Source organism: Podarcis gaigeae (genome assembly GCF_964106915.1).
Source record: "Podarcis gaigeae genome assembly, chromosome: 1".
Taxonomy (NCBI): domain Eukaryota; kingdom Metazoa; phylum Chordata; class Lepidosauria; order Squamata; family Lacertidae; genus Podarcis; species Podarcis gaigeae.
The window spans coordinates 110,339,782-110,356,882 of record NC_139678.1 but is presented as its reverse complement, the minus strand read 5'-3'; the positions used below and the strand labels follow the sequence as shown (position 1 = coordinate 110,356,882).

The following is a 17,101-nucleotide window of genomic DNA, read 5'->3' as shown; positions in this document are numbered from 1 at the left end:
CTGCAAATTCCTAGGATCCAGTTTCACATATTCAGAAACCAACCCTTAACAGAGCTGAATATAGCAGTGTAAATTCCTAACCAAACAGGCTTAAACTTTTCGGTGCCTAAGAAACCAGATACCTGGTATGTTTTTGGTCCTGGTGTTGCAACTTCCGTGACTCTTGGCTCAGTGCTATGCTATTAATGTGGATGACCTCTGGCCCCTCAGTTTGATAGTAACAAGAGCAGACAGACATTTTGAAGATGGCAGTGCCCGGTTTCGTTTTGATCTCGAAAAGAGTATGCCCGTTAGCAAGGCTGTAGTGCAAAGCCCTTAAAGGCGCCAGTGCGTAGGCTCATGACACAACTTGCATGCGTGTACAGAGTGCGTCCAACCAAATTAGGAAGGTACAGATGGCTGGGGTCTAACTTAGCACTACAGTGTGTCCTGCCGCTGTGTAAGGTCAAAGGGCAGAATATTGGTCCCGGCAAAAAAGATCCAGTACTTGGGCCCCCAGAACCACCTCCTATAGTGGGGTAGCATAGCTGACAATAATGCCAATATATTTTACACCTAGCACCCAATGTGCCCCTTGGGTTTCAGATAGTACATGGGTAAAGGTAAAGGGACCCCTGACCATTAGGTCCAGTCGCGGACGACTCTAGGGTTACGGCGCTCATCTCGCTTTATTGGCCGAGGGAGCCGGCGTACAGCTTCCGGGTCATGTGGCCAGCATGATTAAGCTGCTTCTGGCGAACCAGAGTGGCACACGGAAACACCTTTTACCTTCCCGCCGGAGCGGTACCTATTTATCTACTTGCACTTTGATGTGCTTTCAAACTGTTAAGTTGGCAGGAGCAGGGACTGAGCAACGGGAGCTCACCCCGCCGCGGGGATTCGAACCGCCAACCTTCTGATTGGCAAGTCCTAGGCTCTGTGGCTTAACCCACAGCACCACCTGCGTCCCTAGTACATGGGTAGATGAATCTAAAAAGCCTGGCACACAAATTTTCATGGCTGTATAGCGGCTGTGGTGGCTCATTTTCCAGAAGTAATGTATTTAGTGTTACTCCGGAAGTGTATACTTGATTCTGGCCAAACGAGGCCTCCTAGGAGAGTTAACGCTAACTACAAGACTCTCATCATAATTTGATTCGACTTTCATATATGTTTCTAACTGCTATTGTGACATAGTGTTTGTTTTAACCTGTTTGTCTGATACCGTTTCTCTTGTTGCCTTTGGTTTTAAAATAGGTATTAATGTTGACATTGCAAAATGACCCTCCAACGTTGGAAACAGGTGTGGAAGATAAAGAAATGACAAAAAAGTACGGCAAGTCCTTTAGAAAATTAATTTCGCTGTGTCTTCAGAAAGACCCTTCTAAAAGGTATGTCTCTAAAAGAAAAAGAAAAGGGAGGTGGGAAGGCTAGAGTTTGCTGAAAGTTACGCAAAGCTTCTCTGGAGTAAGGGAGGGAATAACTTTAAACTGCCTTGTTTAACAGGGTTTCTTTTGTTTAAAGGTCCATCTGAAATATATTGGGCATCGTGTTGGGTTATAAAGATGCCATTTTCAGCACACTTGAGAATTTGTTTCTGAGAACTTCAGGCTGTATTGGCTATGAAGACTATATGTAGTATTTTTGCATTGTGAAGCCATGTTTCCTTTTCTTTCTTTGTTTTAATCATTTTGAGTCTTGCTTTGGATAACTCAGTTTATTGCGCAAGAGCAATCTCAGATTTTGAACAACCCAGGGCTTCAGATAACCACCCACCTGTTTCAGTCACCTTACCCAGTCCACAAAAGCAAGCCCCCACCTCAAAAACATATTTTTCTTCTCTTTTAGGTGGCAGTGATAGCAAAGGTCCTTGGTTTGAGGGGACAAATACCCCCCTTACCTCTATCCCTCACAGTTCCCTGACCTGCTGGATAATAGCACCCATTCAGGGCTGGGTACCATATAGTTCTCACAAAGGTTGGCGGTCTAGTTGGGGGAAGGTGATTGGGGCTTTAAAAGCTCCCCTCTTACTTTTTTGGGTACTTTTTGTATTTTTATGTTGTGAACCTCCCTGTGATTTTTGGATGAAGGGCAGTATATATTTTCCGAACCTGGCTTTGAACAAGTTCACCATCATCATTGTTGTTATTAACTGAACGTGTATCCCTCTCTTTCTCCTGTGGCAGACACATCCACAACAAACATGTATTTCTTTTTTTAAAAAATTTAAAAATCTAAAACAGTTTAAAGCACTCCAGAAAGCAGTTTCAGTTAAAAATGGCCAAAACAATTAACAGTTCTATAAACCTTCTCTCATCCAGTGATCTTAGGGTTGCCAGGGAGTTTATCTTTTGTAAGGAATGTAGCTATAATGTGTTTGCATTTCTTAAGATCAAGGCATAAAATAAATTTCACTACTTCATTTCCAGTGATCTTACAAATTGCAAATAAAAATGGTGAAACAAGCCACATGCCCATTCTGTTTGTTTGTTTGTTCCAGTTCAAATGGAGCAGTTGTGATCATAACTGAGAAATTTGAAATTGCGAATGTCTGCTATAAGTTAGCCTTTTGAATTCTCCAGGAGTCCCTGATTTTCTTCTCTCCTGCATCCTGTCTTCAATTTCTTTGGCCTTCCACTGTCTCTCTTATTAATTTCTTATTAATTCTCAATCCCCAGAGCATGTGCTTTGAAAGCAAAGGTTTGCCACTTGGCAGCAGATAGAAATGTGTTTAGTTATTCAGTCTGGAATGCTCCAGACAACTCATTTCTACTAGGCTGCTAACTGCGCACAAATGGCCTACTGCTTCATTGTTGGAATAAAATAAAGCAGATGAGCAGTTATCTCCTGGGAAAAGGCATCAGGACTATCCATCTTTGAAGATGATGATGATAATAATAATAATAATAATAATAATAATAATAATAATAATAATACAAGTTTAATATTTTTGTTTTGTACAAGTTGTGGTTTTTCTTTTAAGTTCACAGTAGCTTGATGGATATACAGTGGTACCTTGGGTTAAGTACTTAATTCGTTCCGGAGGTCCGTTCTTAACCTGAAACTGTTCTTAACCTGAAGCACCACTTTAGCTAATGGGGCCTCCTGCTGCTGCCGCGCCACCAGAGCACGATTTCTGTTCTCATCCTGAAGCAAAGTTCTTAACCTGAAGCACTATTTCTGGGTTAGCGAAGTCAGCAACCTGAAGTGTATGTAACCTGAAACGTCTGTAACCCGAGGTACCACTGTATCTGGCATCTGGCATCCCACAATATGCCAACTCTTGCTGCAAAATGTTCCTGTTTAACGGCACCATCGAAGTTCTATAGCCCCCGCTCTGGCTACAGATTGAGAACTGATCTAGAACTTCCTTCCATACCTGATTGCAAAGAGTGTTTGCTGCAGCTGTGGAATAATGCTGTGGATCCAGAGCAAATGTGAAACCGGACTGGTATAAGGAAGAACCAGTCCTGTTTCAAGCAATATGTGCTTATGGGCAGTGGATACACATACAAAATAAGGGGTATATCAAGAGATACATATGTATTGGTTCAATGAAAGGAATTGGCTAAATGTAAGGTTTCTCGAGTGATTTGATATCAAGGTTTTTTCCTTAATTTTTTTTTTACTTCAGATTTGTGCAAAAGTGAAGTACAGCTGCTTTTTGAACCCACGTTTTATTGGTTTTCTCAGTGTTTGCAGAACAGTTATTCCTGTTCAAAGCTGCTTCCACCCTCTTTCCCCCACTTTCTAGAGGATCACTGCATTGGGTGCTGCGCTGCAGATCAGAGGAGGCAGAGAGGGCAGTGATGGGAGACCTCAAGCATGGTTAGGTCTTACCAGACGTTGCCAGTGGTGTCATTTTCCCATTAGCAGCCAAGATCACCACACATGAGAGCTTCCACTATTTCTGGCTGTAGTTGCCGAGCCACCAAAGTGGCTTTTATCTATCTGGGTTGCTTTGTGAGAGGCGTCTCAAATTTCCAGTCGGTTATTTCTAGATTATAACTAACAATTTTTAAAGTATTCAAGGTGAGATGAGCCAAATGAGATTTATTAGTGCCCTTGGCCACCACCTCGAATGCTGCTGTTGATTCAGGCATGTTTAGAAGGCCTTATCTTTTTATGTATCATTTTTTAGGGGTTTTTGTTTTGCTGCGTATGTTGATCTGCTGAAGACACAATGTTTGCACTTCCCCAGTAACTATTTGCCTTTAATTTTTTTTTTAAATATTGTCAGCCAACTTCAGTTTGCAAAATAAGGACTATTTATATTGCCCCCCCTAAAGTATCTGTTCTTCCCTACCTAAAACAGTACGTTGGGTTAAAATTCAAGGCAATATTTGGGTACCAAAGGACTGATCATGCATGTTTTAATAAACAATTGGAACAGATTCTCAATCCTTTTGTAATGAACTTGTTGAAAGCAGCTTTTTGAGCTGTGAGGTGAACTAGAAAATGTGAGTTTCTAGACTGTGTGGCATCTTTACATTTTTAATCTCATATGTAGATCACAACTGTAATTGACTTTTTAAAAAAGCTTTTTGAAAGCTTATGTTTCAAAAAAAAAAAAGCTTATGTTTAAAAAAAAAACTTTTTGAAAGCTTATGTACCTCTCTGTGTGTGTGTGTGTGTGTGTGTGTGTGTGTGTGTGCCGTGCACACGCACGAGTCCAGAATAGTAAACGCAATACCATTCTGAATACCTGTCTCAAAAAATATGTTTAATCACTGGAAGTTTAATGTTGGATTTTTGAACAACAGCTATCACTGCTGAATACATTAAATCCTGTGTACTGAGCAGTGTTTTGAACTGTGTATATCAGGAAATAGTTTTGTGTTTATATTCTAACCTAACTTTTAATCTCTTTCAGGCCTACAGCAGCAGAACTTTTAAAATGCAAATTCTTCCAGAAAGCAAAGGTAAAAATAATTAAGGCCACAAGTAAACTGACCCTGTCTTAATATCAGTTGATTACTTATTTATTTATAATTTTACTTTCTCGGGGCTGCCCGGCCTTAATTATAAGCATGTTTTGCTTTGCAGACTAGAGAATACCTGATTGAAAAACTGCTTACAAAGACACCTGACATAGGACAAAGAGCCAAAAAGGTAAGGATTCTCACAACTTTTATTCCCTAAAGTGTAAGCCTCTTTGTTGGGGCGTGGCAGTAATTGCTTTGGACTGCCGAGGGTCCCAAGTTGGCCTGCAAGGCAATTTCTCCCCAAACCATGCCCACCTGTCCATTCAGGGTTCAATCCTGCTGGGATCTTCTTCACTTTCAAGTAAATGTGTATCAGCCCTCCAAGGTGCAGTGGCTGTCCACTGTATTTATTTAATATTGGATATTCAACTGCAGTTGGCAAAACAGAGTCTATAGCTGAGTGGCTTCTGTTGCATTATTTGACCAAATACATGTTAATATGATTAAAGCCTGGAGCTGATACTGTACTACTCTATTATTCTTAGATATTGAAAGCCAATTTCCTCTCACACAGAGATATAATTTTTTCCCATTACAAATGCATAAGATTTATCTACAATCTATATAGAGAAGCAATATTTCAGGGTGACTTTGGTCCTGTATTTTAGTACTGAAATATACAGCAGAGGGCAGCAGTGCACTTGCAGCTGTTTAATATTGGTTCAGATGAAAAGGGGGGGGGGAACAATGGCGTTTTCCATTTTTTAAAATGTAGTACCAATCTAATTCCATTCATGTTAGAATATTTCTACCCTTTACTTTTTATATTTTGCCCTTTGCCGACGATTGCACCAGCAACAATATAAGCTATTTAGTATTTATATAGGAGATTTACAATACACTCAATACGTTTAATGAGCGCTCCACAGTACTGCAGCAAAGCTGTTGTTGTATCGGTATGAAAAATAAAGGTTGGGGAGTCACCGCTGTTTATTATTAAGAACCATTCTGATAAAACCAGCCCTTGACTTCTGAGAAAAGGGCTGCTGTGAGGGAGAAAGAGGTTCTCTTTGGAAGTAGTGTATGAGTATTTCCAGGTGCAATGTGTCAAATGCCCGAGTACACTTTTATGACAGATTTTGCATTTTGGCCTTGATACATGTTTCTTTTTTTGGGAGGGCATCCTGTGGCCCTCCAGATATTGCTGGACTCCAAACTCCCATCATCACTGACTGTTGGCCATGCTGGTTGGGACTGATGGGAGTTGGAGTCTATGTTGGCTAAGGCTGATGGGAGTTGGAGTCCCTGCTGGCTAGGGCAGATGGGAGCTGGGAGTCGAGCATAGGGCCATTAGGGTGTGTTTCACTATTCCCTTCCCAGTTCATATTTACTGTATAGTTATGGCTAGAACTATGTACTACTTAATCGCAGTAGAAAAATAATTTTGAGATGCAGAATTCATTGGCCACAGTTACTTAGCTCTGTTCTTCAAAGATTTAATCTGTATGGGGTAGCTCTGGGTTTATACACCTAGATTAGGTGTTAAAATTCTGAAATCAGAAATGGTGATTTTATCACCATTGATATAAAACTGAAAGCAAATGAGGAGCAGGAATCGTAGCACATTTGTATGGGTTTAACTTTCCTGTTCCCCTGGTCTTGCATACTTGCTTTAAATGCCTGTGCATGCAATCCTAAATCTGCCATAGTGCTCTTTTGCTGCTGGAGAAAATTTACTGGGACATGATTATGTTCGCCACTAGAGGGGGCAGCCAGAACAGATCATTTCAGAGCCTGGTTTGAACACCACATATGTAATCTTATTTTCTTTCCCCCATTCTTCGGAACTTGATGGGAAAACTCGATTCCCTGCATGTTTTCCCTTTCAGGTTCGGCTGTTCCACTCAGACTCTCGGGCTGATTTTATCATGCATTCACAGCAACCTCCGTAAGGCATAAAGCTAGCAAGCGAATAAAGTGGATAAATGGTTAAGGGGCATTTTTATTTTATCTTAATGGGATGAAGGAGAGAGGTTCACCTGCAAACTCCCTGCTGAATGATGCATGCCTTCTTATCTGCATAGCTTGATAATGTCACAGCAATGTACTTGAAGACCTAATTTTTAGTTTTTAAAAAAAAGTGGAGAAAGAAGACTCACAAGGCTTCTGGTTACAAATCTATATTCAGGTATTCACTTAGGCTCCCAAAATACTTGTAGCAATGCTATACAAAGCACCAGGCTTCCAGATTATGGCTTAATGTAGAACAGGAGGAGAAAGTCCCTGCTGTTAGTCATTTCTTTTAGATCCCTTATCTTAAAAGATTAACATTGTGAATGAAACTTGCATGTCTTATCCTTGCGGCATCTGACATGTGAATATTTAAGGTGGAAAAGTAGAATACAGTGGTACCTTGGTTGTCGAACGGATTGGCTCCCTAACAAATCGGCTCCTGAACGCTGCAATCCTGGAAGTGAGTGTTCCAGTTTGTGAACATTTTCCAGAAGCCAAATGTCTGACACAGCTTCCAATTGAGTGCAGGAAGCTCCTGCAGCCAATCAGAAGCCACGCCTTGGTTTTCGAACCATTTCGGGAGTTGGAACGGACTCCCGGAACCGATTAAATTCGCGAACCAAGGTACCACTGTATATATTGCTCATTTTTTTCAGTTAAACCTTTTTGGGCTTGTTCAATAACCCAGCCCCCCACCCCTTTGTTGCTTTGCTAAGTTGCTGCTGTGAATATTGAAAGTTTGTCAGTCAGCTGGTAAAACCTGGTTTTTCCTGATAGTTGGGAAATGTCTGGGAAGGGAGTGGTAAAATGGATGGTTTCCCAGTCAGGGACGTCTGGAAAGATATGTGCATAAACATCGGGTTGCAAACAAACTCACTTTCCGGGTGTCTCAACCCTGGAATGTTTATTTATTTATTTAAATTTATATCTCCCCTCCCACCACTTCCCAAAGGAGCTGGGGCGGTTGGGAAAATCACCAAAAATGACAGAACGATACAATTAAAAGCAACATAATAACATAACGTTCAAAAACATTAAACACATTGAGAAACATACTGTATTTACACAACACAGGCTTGGCAGAGATAGATTCAATAACTGCTGAACTGGTGTCACCTGGAGCCAACAGTCCTTGTTCCGAGCGTTTTCATGACAACCACATTTAGAATTGTAGAATTGGGAGGTTGGAAGGGGGGTCCTTGAGGGTCATCTAGTCTAACCCCCCCATGGCTCTTGGTTTTGTGCTGATTATTGTGTGCCTGCAGCAAATTGCCGGATTTGTTAATCATGGATACTTTTCAGCTGGCTTGGGCCTGATGTTACGGACGGGATTCTTCGATGCAGGAGCGAGATATCCCGCTTGCCCCTTTACCCAACCTGGCAAATTCTACCAAATGACACTGCATACCCACCATACATTTAAAGCACATGGCTCCCCCCAAAATAATCATGTAGTTTGGTAAGGATTCCCCTGGGTCCTGCAGTTATGTGAGTTGCAAGCTACAGTTTCCAGGATTCTTTGCGGGGGAACCATGAGCTTTAAATACATGGTTTGTACATAGCCTGAGTGAAAGGATATTAGTCTCTTCTTATTAAGAGAAGGTTTCCTACCAGAAGCTTTAAAGGAGATTGAGGTGGTGAGGCTTTTGTTGAAAATGCCTTCACTAGATCCTATCTTGGCATGTAACTGTATGTAATCAGCTTAGTCACCATATCTACCCATTTGGACCAGTATAATATGCACAGACTGGTTCTCCAAGGTTCTCCAGGGTCTCAAGCTGAGGTATTCACCATCACCTGAAGCCCTTTAACTGGGGCTACCAGAGACATTGGGATGCGGGTGGCACTGTGGTCTAAACCACTGAGCCTAGGGCTTGCCGATCGGAAGGTCGGCGGTTCGAATCCCCGCGACAGGGTGAGCTCCCATTGTTTGGTCCCAGCTCCTGCCCACCTAGCAGTTTGAAAGCACATCAAAGTGCAAGTAAATAAACGGGAAGGTAAACGGTGTTTCCGTGCACTGCTCTGGTTTCGCCAGATGCTGGCCACATGACCCGGAAAAACTGTCTCTCAGACAAACGCCGGCTCCCTCGGCCTGTAAAGCGAGATGAGTGCCGCAACCCCAAAGCTGTTCGTGACTGGACTTACTGTCAGGGGTCCTTTACCTTTACCAGAGACGCTGAACCTGGCACTTCCTGTATACAAGTCTACGCTGTACCCCTGAGTTTCTGATTGCTCCCCAGCGTGGGGGGCTGGCGGGATAATTATACATCATTGGGGGGTTTTGAGGCACATTTTTTTCTATTGCTTTTGTTCAATTTTTTCATCCCATTCTGTTGTCATGTTTTAGGAAACTTGAAGATCAATTTTGAAGGATATAAATATACTGATTATCATCTTAGTATTAAATTATTTAAAAGACATTGTGGTTCAATGTATAGTATAGTGGGCGTAGACTTTGACAGGAGATCAGTGTTCAAATTCTGCCTCCCCTCAGACTTGCTTGTGTGGGCAAGTCACACATTTTTAATTCTCTGTCTGTAAAATGGGGCCATAAAGATATAATTGGCTAGCATAAACAAGGCAAGAGAGGAAATTACTTTTTTTTTGTTTCCTTAAACATTTTAGCTTCTTCACTTGCCAACAGGAAAAAAGACCGGTGTTTAAAATCTCAAATTCATTCCCCAAATCAGGATTGCCAAGGATAGTAAAATGGCAATTCACATTTATTCTCTTTTTTTATTACTTTCCCTTGCCTATACCTTTTTACAGCTATTAGCAAGCAGTGTGATGTCATCAGCAAAAGTTGAAAGAACCGCTTTTAAAGCACATCTCCTTTCTCTCTATAAATTCTACTAATTGCCTTAATTAAATGAGATGATATTCATTTTTTATAAACATCTTTTATGGTAATTAAACGTATTTAATTATAACTGAACAAATGAATATTTGATGAGTTGCTTGTAGTGCGACAATGGTTCCAATTTGCGTATACTTTAAATTGAGTTGCAGTGGCTTAAAACTGAATTAACCATGTTTCATAATCCAAAACTGCTTTTAAATCATGGAGTATTGTCAAATAATCACATTTTTCGAACCTTAACAACTAAAAATGAAATTTCTATACTAGTGGTACTGAGCAGCTATTTCAGAGTTGACAATATACATCCTTTTAATGGGGATCGAAAAATCCTAGTTGTCCAGATTTTTTGTTTTTAATGGGAAAGGTAATTTTAGCTCCTATCAGTTTTTGATTCTGGTCCAAAGATGTTTAGAACTTCTTTTTTTGTATTAATAGCTACTAAATTTGGGGAAAGCAATGTGTAGAACCATTGTTTGCATTTATCTGGATTGTTACTTAAGAGTGAGACGCCTGTACAGTACAGTGGTTCCTCGGGTTAAGAACTTAATTTGTTCTGGTAGTCCGTTCTTAACCTGAAACTGTTCTTAACCTGAGGTACCACTTTAGCTAATGGGGCCTCCCGCTGCCGCTGCACGATTTTTGTTCTCATCCTGAAGCAAAGTTCTTAACCTGAGGTACTATTTCTGGGTTAGCGGAGTCTGTAACCTGAAGCGTCTGTAACCCGAGGCACCATTGTGCTCATATCTTAGCCTGAATTTAGCATCTCCACAATCCGTTACTGAACTGAGGCATCATATATGCACCAAATTCAGAGGGTGACTCCCCCTCCCTTCCTATGAGGAACGTAAGGAAGGACAAAGGTATTGTATACAAATACTGCAATGGAAGTGAAGAAAGGCTTGCCAAAGACGACATTCTCCAACTTGCTCGTGAATTGCACCCAAGGCTGAAAAGAGCCCATACAGTGAAACCGAGAGCTTGCGAAACAAACGTGTCTTGTTCATTCCTGGCGGTTTGCAGCGCCTGCTGTCATTTGAGACAGTCCGTGACGGGCTACCTAATCCTAAAGGTGACCTTCGGGATCTTAGAGGCACCTTCAGGTGACACTAGCTGCAGTTGTACTGCCTGCTCCGAATTAATGTCTTCTCTTTTCTCGTTAGCACAGGACTAAGCTACAATGAGTTCTTAGAAATGACCTTTGTTAGAAGATTTCTGGCACCTTCTGACACAAATTGCTTGAGTAGTAGCCAGAAAAAGGGAAGAGAGGAAAAAAAGCACAAACACATCGAACCTCAGTAGAAGCTTGTGCGGGTGGCTTGCTTTTTTGCCATTTCTGTCATTGTGGTGTTGGTGTGTGTGTTTGTGTGTGCCTACCCTCTAATTTGTCCTGCATTCTCATGTTCCAGCTGACGTTCGTATTGTCTCCTTCCACAGCTGTGGCAGTGTTGGCAGCAGCTTGCGAATTTCCCCCTCCTTCCCTGCGTGAACAGCTTTCTGTTGCACATGTGCTGAAGTGCTGTTGTGTTACCTACATTTTAAATGTCAGCCGCTCTTATTCATTCTTTTTTATCACCTGCATGTTTGTCTGATTCATGTGCGCCGTGCCCTCTATATGTGTTAATTTGTCTTTCTGAGAGTGAAGGTTCCTTTTTGTTTTCTTTATGAAAGTTACAAATAAGTTTGCCTTTCCTGCTGGAAGGAAAGCTTTTGTTGCAGGGAGATAATAGGACCCAAATTAGAAGCTCTTTTATTATTATTATTATTATTTTCCTCCTCCATCTGCCAAAGCAGTGCTAATTGTGGCACATGGTATGATGCAACTTGTGCTATTTCCAGTCCCCAAATTCCCTAAAATTCTTGATACTGGCACCCAGTTGTGCAGTGCCCTTTTCTCTCAAGTGCTGACCTTGGTGGGTTTTTGGCACCAGCTGAAAACTTATTTATTCACCCATATCTTGAATATTTATTGCTGAAGGTGAGCCCTGCCGTTGCTAGACATGCTGATTTCCCCCTTTGCTGTCTAAGGGGATAGTAGTTTGTGGTTTATAATGTGGTCTTATTATAGCGGTTCCTCGGGTTAAGTACTTAATTCGTTCTGGAGGTCCGTACTTAACCTGAAACTGTTCTTAACCTGAGGTACCACTTTAGCTAATGGGGGCCTCCCGCTGCCGCCGCACCACCGGAGCCCGATTTCTGTTCTTATCCTGAAGCAAAGTTCTTAACCTGAAGCACAATTTCTGGGTGAAAGGAGTCTGTAACCTGAAGCATATGTAACCTGAAGCGTATGTAACCTGAGGTACCACTGTACTTAGAAAATGTATTTGATTGGGGGCGGGGTTCTCCAAGTGGTATAAAACTAAATTACTATGTTTTATGCATTGGGGACGAGATTCAATGAATGAGTCCTGTCAGTGGAAACCCTGTGCATAGACTTCCATGTGTGCAGTGGTGCTTTCCCCACTCTCTCCTGCTTTGTGTCCCTTAAATTCACTCTGGGGAGGAGCTGGGAGAAGACACAGGAGCAGTGCATGGAGGAAGGAGAGCAGGATCATCCCTTCCGGCAAGCCAAAATGTCTGTCCTGACAGAACAATTGACGTGGCACCATGTTGAACTCCTCCCTCTGTGCGCTGCTCTAGGATTGTATTTAATGAACAGCGGGCTAGCAGTGCCTCAAATGAATAAAAGTGAATAAAACAAAAGAAAGAATGGCAACTTCCCAGGTGTGGTTCCACAGTTCTTACTAGAGTGTCAACACCAAATCCATAATGGATCTTGCCCTAATCCCCTTTCCTCCACCTCCCAGCAGCCACTGGTGCCTTCTTCCTCGCTCTGTAGCAGCTATTACTAGCTATTACATCGCCCAGGACCAGCTTGAGGGCCGCAGCAAGATGGCGCCTTCACCTGGCGGTATATCGCAGGTGGGGCTTGCCTGAACCTGACTCCCTCTAGTGCCCGGCACAGCGCTCATCTCGCTTTATTGGCCGAGGGAGCCGGCGTACAGCTTCCGGGTCATGTGGCCAGCATGACTAAGCCGCTTCTGGCAAACCAGAGCAGCGCACGGAAATGCCGTTTACCTTCCCGCAGGAGCAGTGCCTATTTATCTACTTGCACTTTGATGTGCTTTTGAACTGCTAGGTTGACAGGAGCTGGGACCAAGCAACAGGAGCTCACCCCGTTGCGGGGATTCGAACCACCGACCTTCGTGTGCCTCTGTACAGTCATACCTCAGGATAAATACGCTTCAGGATAAGTATTTTTGGGTTGCGCTCTGCGGAGACCCAGAAGTAATGGAGCGCTTTACTTCTGGGTTTCGCCTCTCGTGCATGCGCAGACGGTCAAAATGACGTCATGTGCGGAAGCAGCAAAACGCTACCTGCGCATACGCAGACACGCTGTCCCATCTTACATTCTGTTCAGGATGCGAACAGGGCTCCGAAACGGATCCCGTTTGCACCCCGAGGTACCACTGTATCATGATGTTTGGTATCACAATGTTGAAAAGCTTGACATCGCCCAGTCCTCGTGTCCATAACACCTTTTACTTAGGTTTTTCTTGGGAGACCATCCAAGTTATATATCTGATTAATTCTTGATGGTTGTTCTTTAGCTACCTTGCCAAGTTTGTTAAAAAAAGGGGGGGGGGGGAGAAAGGCAATAAGCCCTGAAATAAAGTTCCTGTTTATAATCCTGGAAATTAAGATTAGGGCACGCATTTCCTCATCCTGCCATTTTCATGAATACTTTGAGCCTTGCCGTTTTGTATGCTGTGCTTTATTCTTCGCCCCCTGCTCCCTTCCTGTGTCTCAGTAAACCTTGGGCAATGTGAACTAATTTAATTTTAATAATTATGTCCTGGTGCATCTGCTGATTTACTGAGCATTGCTCTTAGTCATCATGTGATTTCTGAGAACAAGAAGCGTCAAGCAGCCTGGCAACATATTATTTTGATCAAGCAGGCTGAGGCATAACACACAATCAACTAGGATGATACTGGAAATGTACTGTAGCATCAGAAGGCCTCTCGACTTTAAATTCTGATGTGTGGCTTACATTATATTGGTATGCTTGATTGCCAGGCATATGTCCTGTCAGCAGTACATTTCTTAATAGGAATGAATCCATTTTAAATATTACATGTCATATGCACCTATTCATTTATAATGATAGAAACTTGACCAGCAAGGTCAGAGCGCTATAGAAAAGCCTTTTTATCACTCTCTTGTGTTGCCGGTGGTATTCTGCCTTCACTCTTCCTTTTATAATGAATCTGTTAGAGATACAAATGCTAATGTGGAAAAGGGGAGGTGAACAGAAAAAAGCAGCTTGGAATTTTGTTTCTGCCTATACATTTAATATGTGCACAATCCCAAGGACACTTTGAAATGTTTCATCTTGAATCTTGTGTGAGAAGAATTCTGTGTGCTTAATTCCTTCACACACACTCGCAGCAAAGAAGGTTAGGGGAAGGGATTAAGGGCAACATACCATAAATTAATTATTCTACTTAAACTTTTTTTGTTTTTCCTTTTTAAGAAAAGCAGTTTAAGAGCCAAAGAATTCCAAGTCTGTTTCAGGACCTTGGTGTGTTGGGGTGACAATCTTCCTGATAAGAATCCTCTACTGTGGGTGTGAATGACATATTTGAAAGGAGGGGGGGCATTTTCATTGGGACCATGGTGCAGAGTTAAAGGGTTAACCCGTGCACCATACTCACAATCTGGTTTTGGCTCCCCTCCGTGTTTAAACATTAAACATTTAAAGATGACGATGCATTTAGTGTATCATCCAATTTGCCTCTAGTTGGGAACCACAGTTTTGACCCGTACTGAGATTCTGGTGGCTCAGACATCAGTCCTGGAAACAGAAGCTGACATGTTCATAAGCTCTAGGGGTGGGATGGGGAGAAAGATAACAGGCCAGAGTGCGAGGAAGTTGGCACCTTCCCTTTTTCTTGCCTTGTGCCATGGAGCTGTTTTCCACAGAAAGTTCCACAGTACGGATATTTTTCTCTTAGGATAATTTGGCAGTTTTATTTCACCTACCTGGAACCAACAAGCACCCTCAACCTGCAAGTCCTCAGCTTTTGCAGACCAATCTGTACAGGCATTTGGAGACCTGCGTTTTAATTTTACACCATAGATTTTGTACAGTGGTAGTTTTGCTGCTGTGACCTGCCCTTAGGTCAGGCTGTGACCCCAAAGCAATGTGACCCCAAACCAATGCCCACTATGCCATGTCTTTGGTGTGATACCTGAAGGCTACCGGCATCCTTTCCTGGAATTGGGTCCTGTGTGACTTCCTAAGCCAGCCAGGCAATCAACCTGCATGAGCAATAACTGTCCTTTGAAAGCGAGACAGTACAGCAACCTGGAAGCACAGAATTTTAAATTCTGCTTCGTGAGGCCTGCTTCTAGCTTCCCTCTCCCACCCTTCTGCAGGATTGTTCTTCAATACGGAGGCTGAGACTGCTACCCTCATATTTGTCTGGAAAGTCCAAACTCTGAGATGGGGAAAAAAGAACCTTCTGGTATAGGAATCTTCTTATCCTCTCAGTGGGGAAGATAGGAAGAGGGCCAAATCAGTTGGACAAAATTGTGAAATGTGTCTCCATATTCTTGCACCCACTGCAAGTGAATGTCAATGTCCCACTGTTGTAACCTGATTGTAAAAGCCTGGATTTTCACCTGCACTTACTGGCATTTCTAAAGTAGTGATTGTGAGAGTCCTAATAGTTTGGGAATTTCAAAATATCGACCAGCCTTACATTAAAAAACCCACAATACTGGACTGTACAGATTCTGCTAAAAAACAACAACACCCTATCACCCTGCTTTCCCACAAATGCAGGCCTTTAAAAGCATGAGCCTGCATTACAAAAATGCTTCCCATGTTGTCTTTTCTTAATAAAACTCATTCGATTCACTATTTTTTCCCTTTGCGAAGTACACTTGCCTTGTACTTTTTCAATTATTCAGCTAAGAGCAAGAGAAAGCAAACTGATCAAGGGAATGCAGACTGACTCTGTGGCAATAGGTGGACCTCACACAGAGCGAGGCTGTTTGTGCGAAACAGTAAGGAAGCTTCTGGAATGAAGTAAAAACACTCCGCAGTGTATACTGACCATGCATGGGGTTTTTTGTTGTTGTTTTGAATGGCCAGTCTGTCAATGGGCACATGATACAAATGAACACCTGAGACTCTTAATCTTGGGGTCATGGGTTCGAGGGCCACATTGGGCAAAATATTCCTGCATTGCAGGGGGTTGAACAAGATGACCTTCACGGTCCTGTCCAAATCTACAATTCTATAATTCTGTGATACAAATGAGCACCAGCTCATCTTGCAGGACAGCTCCTACTACCACCCAGGCCTGTGGTTATTTTCAAGCTTGCTATTCACCATTTACTGTTACGGAGACGAGTGTGTTCAAATTTGGTTCTTCTTCTTGAATTGTTAATATGTTCTATAGGGGTATTATTTCTTGATGATCTCTACTATATTCTTAAAAGCCAGGCATCGTGGTTGAGTACACTGTATGAAATTGCACTTCGATAGAGGTTATTCTACTAATAATTTTGTAAACCTTTGAGAGCCTGAGGGGAAACCATTCTTTTTAAAATTATTATCATTTATTGAACGTATGATTTTAAAAATTAATATACTGCCCTTCATCCAAGGATCACAGGGTGGCTTGCAGTTACTGTTGTGAAGTATGTATATTAAAAATAAATGCTTTAATGTTATGTGATGACCAAAGTATGTTTTAAAAAAATGGCCAAGAGGACTTCAGAAAGAAAACGTTGCAGTGTTGTTGCTTTTATATATAAGTGGTATAATGTTTTGTTTTTGTTAGGTTAGAAGAGTACCAGGTTCCAGTGGCCACCTCCACAAGACAGAAGATGGAGATTGGGAATGGAGCGATGATGAAATGGATGAGAAGAGTGAAGAAGGCAAAGCTGCATTTTCCCAAGAAAAGGTGACTTTTGGAAACTGCCCACTGTTACACACTTACGTGGAACTTGGACCTTTTGCTCGTCTTCTGAGGCCCTTCTCCATGTGTCCTCTCCAAGGGATTGTGGAAAGGGTGATGACATGAGAATGGGCCTTCTCAGTGGTGGCTCCTTGTTCTATGCAATGCTCTCCCAAAGGAGACACACCTGATGCCATCACTATCTGATTTTATATGCGATCCAAAAATATTTTTATTCACCTAGGCCTTTGGACTTTAATATCTTCTGCATATCTTTTAGTGAGTTTGGGTTGAGTTGGCTCTGTTCTTCTATATATATTATTAGTGAACATTTTAGGTTATTTTTTTCTCCT

General features: G+C 42.1%; 1 protein-coding gene across 8 annotated transcripts in view; it reads left to right on the top strand.

The window, feature by feature from the left end:
• The window catches only part of STK39 (serine/threonine kinase 39), a 108,460-nt gene that overhangs the window by 57,868 nt on the left and 33,491 nt on the right, over nucleotides 1–17,101 (top strand). For all 8 annotated transcript variants that reach the window (XM_083709585.1, XM_083709580.1, XM_083709586.1 and 5 more), the window contains exons 8-11: nucleotides 1,237–1,370; nucleotides 4,853–4,901; nucleotides 5,026–5,091; nucleotides 16,632–16,754. In XM_083709585.1, the coding sequence (XP_083565711.1) occupies nucleotides 1,237–1,370; nucleotides 4,853–4,901; nucleotides 5,026–5,091; nucleotides 16,632–16,754 (372 nt within the window). The remainder of the gene's footprint in view (nucleotides 1–1,236; nucleotides 1,371–4,852; nucleotides 4,902–5,025; nucleotides 5,092–16,631; nucleotides 16,755–17,101) is intronic.